The sequence below is a fragment of the Diabrotica virgifera genome, chromosome 3 (genome assembly GCF_917563875.1).
Source record: "Diabrotica virgifera virgifera chromosome 3, PGI_DIABVI_V3a".
Classification (NCBI taxonomy): Eukaryota; Metazoa; Arthropoda; class Insecta; order Coleoptera; family Chrysomelidae; genus Diabrotica; species Diabrotica virgifera.
Window position 1 is genome coordinate 50696561 of NC_065445.1, and position 10702 is coordinate 50707262.

Genomic DNA, 10702 nt, shown 5'->3' on the forward strand with positions numbered 1-10702 from the left:
AATGCAAAATAAGCCGGCAAATTGTGGAGAACCTCTGACTTGTCCTTCCTCAATTTGGGTATTTTCCTTATTCCTTGTTTTTTCGGAAACTGCTGTAAACCGATCATGATATCTTGATATCCATTTCTGAATTCTGGAACCCTGTACCAGATTGTACACGTGTAGTGGATGAGTACGTATTCTTGCAAAATATGGTTGACTGTTTCAGGTTTTCTGCCACAGAGTCTGCAGATTAAGTCTCCATGAAACGGAGCCATTGTATGCAGGTGTCCTGGAATAGAGCATATCCAGTAAGGAAGCTTGTTATGATTAGGAGCTGATTCCTACTTGTCTTTCCAGCTTTCTCATTGTCGTGTACCTATTCGCCGATGACTTGGGACCCATAACAGTGTGACACTCTTACTTTCTGTCGTTATATCGAGTTCTGGTCATTGTTACACTAGCCTAAAGACTAAATGGGAGCTCCTGAGGAGGCCATGATCCCCATGGCCCTTCGAGTATCAGTGCATATATTTATCGGCTTAAAGTCCAATGCATACATTTGTCAGCCCTTATGTTAAGTTCTCTTTTATCACACAAGATGCACGAATCTCTCCTTGGAACACAAAGGTGTGTTCTCCTAGAGTTAGAGGAACAGAAATGTATACATTTTTACCACTACTGCAATTTACTGCAGCCGACACTTCTATAATCGAGAAAGTTACTTTAGGCCTGTATCTGGATACCATATGTGCAGAAGTCATCATCCATACGGTGTCACTAATCTCATTTGTGGTGTTACTATACCCTGATCTAACCACTACGTTACTGAGGTGTTTTTTGTAGTCTATGAGAAACTGAAAGATTGTGTATTTTCCACCAATATACGAATGGACATGTTTCTCATCGCGTCTGCAGGCAAGCTGTATCTGATGAAGTCAAAAGACTGAAATAGGTATAATACAGTGGCAGATCGACGAAATGTGAATATTCCTGTTCGTATATTCTTTGCCTATATATAAATGTACAGTCTTTTTATAATTAATTGTTTTTGGCCAAATTATTAAAGTTTTTGTAACTAATCGATTAAAAACATATTAAAACCCCTTTTTTTATTTTTAGGTTCACCCCCTTTGACCGGCACGGGTACTGTTCGAGTGGTTGTCCAAGACGTTAACGACCACAGCCCAGAGTTTAAGAGACAGTCCTACCATGCTATGATTAAAGAAAATCTACCACCTGGTACATGGGTTTTAACATCAGTGGCCACAGACAAAGATATCGGACTAAATGGAAAGATACGCTACAGCTTACTGGGTGATAAAGTCGAACGGTTTAAGGTAGATCAAAATACTGGAGTGATCACAACAGTCGTATCTTTAGATCGGGAAGAAATTAGTTCGTATTCTTTAACTCTAATGGCACAAGATTGTTCTTCGACTGAGCCAAGAGCTACTGCTGTAAATCTAACAATCAACGTTGCTGATGAAAATGACAACTCCCCTGCTTTTGATTCCAGTAAATATGAAGTATACATCTCAGATCAAACAAAATCTGGACAGTTCGTTTTTGGTGCTAGAGCTGTTGATGAAGATTACAGTATGAATTCCAAAATCACTTACCAACTGACCGGAGAACATGCTAGAAATTTTTCCATTAACGAAAGAACTGGAGTTATAAAAGCTGTGTATGATCTACAAAGATCATCAACCAGTATATTTAATCTAGAAATAGAAGCCACAGATGGTGGAAAACCATCAAGAAAAACTAGTACTGAACTACGAGTTTACTTAAAACCAGGACACTTCTTTCCAAGATTCGCCACACCAACAAAAACAAAGTTTGTTTTGGCTGAAAACGTTGAAGAAGGAAAGGTTATCGCTAGAGTTAAAGCTACATCACCAAAGAAGGGACCAGCTGCTGAAATAAGATATGCGATAGCTGGTGGCAATATGGGAGAAGCTCTTAAAATAGAGAAAAATAGTGGTGAAATCCAAATAACTGGACGTGGATTAGACTATGAGGTATCTCCAGTATACGAGGTATGGATTGAAGCTCAAGACTCTGATACTCCTCCACTAAGAAGCGTTCTTCAGCTAACCATAAATGTAACCGATGCAAATGATAATCCACCTATAATGAACAATCTTCTATATAACGCTTCCATTCTTGAAGAAGAGGCTCCTCCACTATTAGTTGTTAAAGTTTCTGCATCTGATGCTGACTCTGGAGAAAATGGACAGATTACCTACAAGCTTCTAGATGACTTTGAAGGAGCTTTCGAAATAGATGCAGAAAGTGGAGAAATATATACCAATACCCGTTTAGATCGTGAAGATATAGCAAGTTATGAACTCGTCGTGGAAGCTATCGACCAAGGAATACCTCAACTTTCTGGAACTGCAACTGTTCTTGTAACTGTCCTTGATAAAAATGATAATCCTCCTCGCTTCACAAGATTGTTTAGTGTCAATGTCACAGAAAACGCAGAAATCGGTTCGTTTGTTATTCGGGTTACCAGTTCAGATCAAGATATAGGAGAAAATGCTAACGCGACATATATTTTCACTGAAAATCCTGGTGATAAATTTAAAATAGATTCTATTAGTGGTAATGTAACCGTTGTAGGACACTTGGATCGAGAACAACAAGACGAATACATTCTGAAAGTTGCCGCTGTAGATGTCGCTTGGAGATCTGAAACTCCTATAACCATTACAATACAGGACCAAAATGATAATGCTCCTGAATTTGAACAGTCTTACTACAGTTTTAACTTTCCAGAACTACAACGAGCTGTAGTGTTTGTTGGGCAAGTAGCTGCTACTGATAGAGATAAACAAGGTCCTAATTCTGTAATAAGTTATTCGTTACAACAGCCATCTGATCTCTTCACCGTAGATCCAGCATCAGGTGAAATATTTAGTAAAAGAAGCCTTAGATACAAGTATACACCCATGGAATCTTCACCTGAGAACACCTACGCATTAACCATTCTTGCTACTGATAATGGAAAGCCTCCTATGTCTTCCGAATGTCTAGTAACCATAAACGTTGTAGACGCTAACAACAACGCACCTAGCTTTGAACAACAAGAATATTTGACACCAGTTCCGGAAGATGCAAATGGGGGGCAAGAAGTTTTAAGAGTTATAGCCAAAGATGATCTTGATGTCGGGGTAAATGCTGAAATAGAGTACTCCATATTGGGTGGTAATGGTTCAAACAGATTTATGATAGATAAAACGAACGGTTGGATAAAACTTAAAGAAAAGATTTCTGGAGTGGGAACAGTTTATAATCTGAGAATCCGAGCTACTGACAAAGGTATTCCTCCACAACAGAGTGAAACTGCAGTAACCTTAATAATAACTGGCGAAAACAGATTTAGCCCAGTATTCACAGCTTTGAGTTACCAAGTAATTGTTCCAGAAAACGAGCCTCTAGGTTCTACTATTCTAACAGTCAGTGCTTCGGATAGAGATCAAGGTCCAAATGGTATGGTCAGATATCGAATCTCAGCAGGAAACGAAAGAAAAGAGTTTTCTGTTGATACAGTTACTGGTGCAATAACCATACTCCAACCACTAGACTACGACACTATTCAAGAATATCGCCTAAATATTACAGCTGAAGATCTTGGATTTAAACCTCGTCGTACAACTGCAATGTTAACAATTACACTCACCGACATAAATGACAATTCTCCTACTTTTAACCAATCATCTTATGATGCTTATTTATCAGAAAACTTACCTCCAGGTAGCTTTGTTTTCAAAGTAATTGCTACAGATATAGACTCACCTAAAAATGCCATAATCGAATATTCAATCTCTGATGGTCCTGACAAAGAAATTTTTGACATAAATAAAACCACAGGTGTGATTACCTCAAAGATAACATTTGATTATGAAGAAGAAGACATGTACACTCTTAACGTTGTTGCTTCTAATCCAGACTCTTCTATGTTTAGTACCACCGTAGTTAAAGTTCATATAACAGGAGTAAATGAGTTCTACCCAAGATTTATTCAAGCCGTATTTCACTTTGACGTATCTGAGTCCACGGAAGTAGGTACTAGAGTTGGTACGATTCAAGCAACTGATCAAGATAGTGGTGAAGATGGCAAAGTTTACTACCTACTTATAGGATCCAGCAACGATAAAGGATTCAACATAAATGCGGAAACTGGTACGATCAGGGTGTCACGAAATCTGGATAGGGAGACTCAAAGTAGAATCGTATTGACAGTCATGGCAAAAAATGCAGGTGGAATACGTGGAAATGATACAGATGAAGCTCAAGTAATAATAACTGTTCAAGATGGCAATGATCCTCCAGAATTTTTGCAAACAATTTACGAAGCTGAAGTATCTGAAGGTGTTAGCATTGGCACAAAGTTGATATCTGTGAAAGCTGTAGACAAAGACGTACGAGCACAAAATAATCAATTTAGTTATTCTATAATCGGCGGAAATATCGAACAAGCCTTTAAAATTGATCCACAAACTGGAGAAATCCAAACCTCTCGGATATTAGATAGGGAAACCATACCAACGTATTCCATTGTAATTGGGGCAATCGACACCGGAATACCCCCGCAAACAGGAACAGCCCTAGTAAAAATTCAAGTAACCGATATTAATGATAATGGTCCTATTTTTGATCCACCGCCAGTAGGATACGTACCAGAAAATAAACCACCAAATACAAAAGTCATGGTACTCTCAGCTAAAGATCCGGATCTACCACCAAACGGTGCACCATTTACTTATAAACTAATAGGCGGAAAACACAAAGACTTTGTAAGAATCGACAAACATTCTGGAATAGTTGTTACCACAAAAGTGATAGATAGAGAAATTACTCCCGAGCTAAATATAATAGTTGAAGTAGAAGATAGTGGTACACCCAGATTGAAGTCTCAGCATATGGTTAAAATTCAAGTGCAAGATGAAAATGATAGTCCATCTAGTTCCAGATCCGTACACGTTCTAGTATATGTCTTCAACAACTCATTTCCTCTCGGAAAAATTGCAAATGTTCATCCTAATGATCCTGACTTGATTGGTGATTACAAATGTAAAATTTTACAACCTTCTTTACCTGGAGTATTAACTATTCCTTCAGGTTGTAACCTTCATACTTCTAGAATTACACCAGGACAAGGATATTCTTTATCAGTCTCTGGAAATGATGGAAAACATTCAGATGTTGTTTCTACTGTTACTGTTGAATTCTTATCGTTTTCTAATAAAACAGTTGAAAACTCAGTTACTATAACTGTATCGAATATTTCAGCTGAGACTTTTTTAACACACTATTATCGAGGTCTAGTTGATACTCTCAAAAATGTTTTAAATGCTGAAGAGCGTCTCATTTTGTATGGTTTGCACGAATATGAAGGTCATTTGGAGATCACTTTAGCCATCAAAAACAATAAAGAATATAAAACTAGATTACAAACCATAGCAAAAGTTCAAAGTAAGAGAGAAACTATGGCCAATATTTTCCAAACTAGAGATATAGTTATTGGTTATACACCATGCAGCGAAAACACCTGTGAAAATGGAGGAATATGTTTGGAAACATTAACTGTCAAAAAGACCACAATAATAACAGAAAGTCAAAACATTATACTTACATCACCACTCATTGTTCACGAATACAAATGCCAATGTGCAGATGGATTTACTGGCACCACCTGCAACAAACGACAAGATCCGTGTTTACCTAATCCTTGCAAATACGGTGGTCAATGTCGCAGGCAAGGTTTTAATTTCCATTGTATATGCCCACCTGGTAAGGACGGACGTCAGTGTGAATCCCAAAAAGATGACGCTTGTTTTGAGAACCCCTGTCAAAATGGAGGATCATGTAGGGAAAGTCCAGATGGATCATCCTTCTTCTGTCTTTGTAGATCTGGCTACAAAGGGAATCAGTGCGAAGTTCTTGCTGATTCATGTAGGCCTAATCCTTGCCTACACGATGGACTTTGCGTCAGTTTAAAACCTGGATATAAATGCAGCTGCGTTGATGGAAGATACGGTCGACATTGTGAAAAATCAACATTTGGTTTCAAAGAATTGTCTTACATGAGTTTCCCCTCACTAGATTCTGCTACCAATGATATATCCTTTATTTTCGCTACTACAAAACCAGATGCATTGCTTGTTTACAACTATGGTTTACAAACTGGCGGAAGAAGCGATTTTGTTGCTGTGGAATTGGTGCACGGAAAGGCAGTATTCTCGTTTGGAGGAGCTAGAACAGCAATTACTTCGGTTAGCGTCGGAGGAAAGACGGACAATTTAGCAGACGGCAATTGGTACAAGATAACAGCAACAAGAAATGGAAGAGTTGTCTCTCTTAGCGTTGGCAGCTGTACCGAGCAAGGAGATGTATGTGAAGACTGTAGACCTGGAGACAGTTCCTGTTATGCTGATGAAATAGGCCCTAGTGGGTAAGTGTCCACTTATACTATTGTTTTAAAATGTATGCGATCTATTTCTTCGACTATAGTTATTGTGATTCTCATATTTTGTAGTATTTGGTCATTAGGTATTTTTGCTTTCTAAGGATTTGCTTAACAGCCATACAGTCATCATCATCATCCAATCCGGATCTATACACTGCTGGATATAGGTCTCCCTCAGTCTTCTCCATATATTCCTGTTTTGTGGTGTTAGCATCCAATTTTTGTCGGTCCGTTTTATGTCATCAGACCATATTGCTGGCGGACGACCTCTACTCCGATATGCTTCTTGTCTTGGTCTCCAGTGTATTATTCGCTGTGTTCATCTGTTATCCGACATTCTACCTACGTGCCCCGCCCAGTTCCACTTAAGGGTCATAATTCTTTCTATGGCATCTGTCACTCCTGTTCTCCGTGTTATTTCCCTGTTCGTAATCCGATCCCTACGAGAAATGCCTAACATCGAGCGTTTCATGGCTCTTTGTGTAACACATACACAACGAGCCATACAGTACGATATTTTTAAAGATTAATGTAGTATTTAGTCATTAGGTATTTTTGCTTTCTGATGATTCACTTAACTGCCATTCCGTACGATATTTTTAAAGATTCAAGTTAAAAGAAGATATTTTCTTTCACGGTATATCCTTTTAAACCACAGTATTGCATTTAGATACATTGAAAACCTTTTGTCTTTTTATAAACCTTTCTTCTATATTAGCCCCTATAGTTATTTGTTGTTTTTAAATATTTTAATGTTTACCTAGCTTTTTGTAAGGCAGTAGTATGTCAGTTTGAAGCTTCTGTTCTTTAATGGTCTACCTTTCCTTGGATAATAAGTCTTTCATGTTTTCTGTGTCTGCTCTCATAAAATATCCAAATTATTTGAACTGTTGGAGATGGACTTTTGTTCTGATGGTCAAACAATGTCAATTGAGGCTAAAAACGAAGTATAACAGGTATTGAGTCTATTTATAAAGTAGAAAGAAAAAGAAGAAGTTTTCAGCCAGTCGTGTGAGATCAATTAACTCTTCTTGTTAAACTGATCGTTAATGGGCTTCTTGTTTTATGTAGCGCTAATTTTCGAGTTCTGGTGTCCAAAGTTATATAATTGTTTCTCTTATAAGATGCTTGGGTTATTTTACCGAGAGAATCTTGGGCTGCAGAGTAAAGGCACTGTTTTATGTGATTCTAAAGGTTATTAGTATCGGATAATTGGATGTACGATAATTATCATATATTTTTTGATTTAGTTGATTTTTATAAAGAGTTCTTATGCTTTTGTCCTGTAAACTCTTTATGTTATATCTTATTTTGTTCTATTTTTGTTCCAGTGTGTCTTTTCGATCTTCTGTGTGAACTTTTTATTCGTATGTTTTGGTTGCCTTTTTGTCAAAACTAAAGATGTGAGTATATTATTTTTTAATACTTTTTTCTTTGCAGGACTTTAAATTTCAACAACCAACCACTGCTTATTGGAGGGCTAATCAGTGCAGATCCAGTCCTAGAAAGACCAGGTCAAGTCCATTCTGACGATCTCGTGGGCTGCGTTCACAGTGTATCCATCAACGGGCGCCAACTTAACCTCAGCCATCCCATATCTTCAGAAGGAATAGAGAACAAATGTATCCAGCGTGGATCCTGTCAGAAACCAACCAACGATCCTTGCCTTGGGTTCGGGACTTGCATTGACCGTTGGAACTCCATCAGTTGCCATTGCGGATCCAACTTAATAGCACCTAATTGTCATTCTGCTCTACAGCCTATTAGCATAAGTGACGGAGGTTTTGTGGAATTCGTAATCTCCAAAAAGCATAGAAGAATGCAGCTCTTGGACAACATCTACAAAGGTTCTACGCTGTGGAGTCATCAAAGAAGAGTACGATCAGCTGTAAATTTGGGCACTACATCAGGATCTATTGGAAAAAGTATCAGTATTATGTTCAGAACAGTGCAACAAAATGGAATCTTATTCTATGCTACAAGTAACAAATATTACACCTCAATAGAAATTACAAACGGCCAAGTTCTATACATCAGTAAATTATCTTCCATGGTTAATATGACAGATATTCGTGTCATTAATGATGGTGCTTGGCATAATCTTACGCTGTATACTCACGGAAGAAGTATTAGAATAATTTTGGATGATGAAAAGTTTGGTGATGAACTTGATACAGCCGGTGTTCACGACTTCTTAGATCCATACTTAACATATCTTTCTATTGGAGGTGCTTCTCCAGAATATTACTACGCGCATGACACTTCTCCACATTTCTTTGAGGGTTGCTTGGTAAATTTCACTGTAAATAACGAAATTCAACCTTTTAATGGATCAGGAACCATATTCTCGGAAGTATATTATAAAGGAAGAGTAATGAAAGAATGCAAAGGTTCTATTGGTGTTGGTGCAGCAGCAGCTCCTGATCCTCTTAGTATTGGAATAACTCTAGTTATTGTTTTCTTTGTCGTTTTACTTGTTGCCATATTAGTCTCTTTTGTAGCTTTCCGACTGAGAAAACAATATAAAGAAAAAGGTAGTGCTTCAAATAGTTCTTCAGGTCTACAAACGAAACAAAATGGAAACGGCACCATGATAGGAGCTAATGGAATCAATGTAACAGCTGATAATGTTCTGAGTAGAGTAATGCACGCTGCTGAAAATTCAATGTCGTATCATACAGATGGAGATGTTATCAGAGGTATAGGAGGTCATCCGTTAGTTGGACCAGAATTGTTGTCAAAGAAATACAAAGAACGAGATATACTTCAAGGTGAATTACCCCGACCACAACGACCAGATATTATTGAAAGAGAAGTGATGAACAAGGGTCCTCCTATAAGAGATGAACATCACCCTCCTATGCCACCTACCTCAAACCATAATCATGATCATGTTCCTAACGATTTAAATTCGGAATTGCCCGAACACTACGACTTAGAAAATGCTAGTTCAATAGCTCCCTCAGATATAGATATAGTTTATCATTATAAAGGCTACAGAGAAGCCGGAGGTGTAAGAAAATACAAAGCTACTCCTCCTCCCGTTGCAGGTTACCACCATAAAGGTCCAGGCCAAGGCCAGCATCGGCATTCGCCTCACCATCCAGCAGGTTTTCCCCCGAGGGCACCACCCGTTACTAGTCCTAATGTCCGACCTCACCAAAGTACGCCCTTAGCAAGACTTAGTCCTAGCAGTGAAATGAGTGCTCAACAACCTAGAATATTGACTTTACACGATATTAGTGGTAAACCTTTACAAAGTGCCTTATTAGCAACTACCTCCAGTTCGGGAGGAGTCGGTAAAGACGTTCTGCATAGTAATAGTGAACGAAGTTTGAACAGCCCCGTTATGTCCCAACTAAGCGGACAAAGTTCTAGTAGTAGAAAAGCGGCTGCGCCCCCTCCCGTTACCTCATCTTCGCCTGGAATGGGGCTCACCGCCGAAGAAATAGAAAGACTGAATTCCCGCCCTCGCACCTCTAGTTTAGTATCCACCCTCGACGCGGTGTCGAGTTCCAGCGAAGCACCTCGCGGGGGTGGTAATAATCACTTGAACCATTTACGCCATTCACCAGTGCCAGAAACGCACCATAGTAGTACCACTACCGATGAAAGTGGTAACGATAGTTTTACGTGTTCAGAAATAGAGTACGATAATGCCAGCTTGACTGGCGACAAATACAAACCAAGTGAATCGGAGTCTAGACGAAATGACTCTAGTTCGGGTAACAAAAGCAACATACCACCACCTTCGTACGACGGGTTTGATTCGTCGTATCGAGGGTCAATGAGTACTCTTGTGGCTTCGGATGATGAAATAGGAGGTCCTATGTACAGACCGGGAACGGGTTCGCCTCCTACGACCGCTTTGGGTTGGGACTATCTACTCAATTGGGGGCCCAATTTCGAAAGCTTAGCGGGAGTGTTCAAAGACATTGCAGAGTTACCGGATTCTGTGAACGGTCGAGTGCCTTCCTCGTTACGTTTAACGAACGCTCCGAAACCGTCCGAAGAGTACGTTTAAATTAATTGTGGGTGCAATTTAGCTATAAAAAGACTTTTAAACGAATTATCAACCTTGTATCAAGGAGATATTGTAATTTTCTTGCCATACTTTTGTAATATGTTATTTGTAAATTGTTTAAATACTTTAATTGCGACATCTCAAATACCTGTGTAAATATTTTTATACTAAAGTCAACGAATCTGAATTTATTTAATAATTAAAAACTAACTTTAAAAATA

At 38.6% G+C, this 10702-nt stretch overlaps 1 protein-coding gene across 1 annotated transcript in view; it reads left to right on the plus strand.

Annotated features, from left to right (window-relative positions):
• Positions 1-10702, plus strand: part of LOC114342329 (cadherin-related tumor suppressor) — a 509267-nt gene extending 498565 nt beyond the window's left edge. The window contains exons 10-11 of the mRNA XM_050647448.1: positions 1102-6442; positions 7898-10702. Of these exons, the coding sequence (XP_050503405.1) occupies positions 1102-6442; positions 7898-10481 (7925 nt within the window). The 3' untranslated portion in view covers positions 10482-10702. The remainder of the gene's footprint in view (positions 1-1101; positions 6443-7897) is intronic.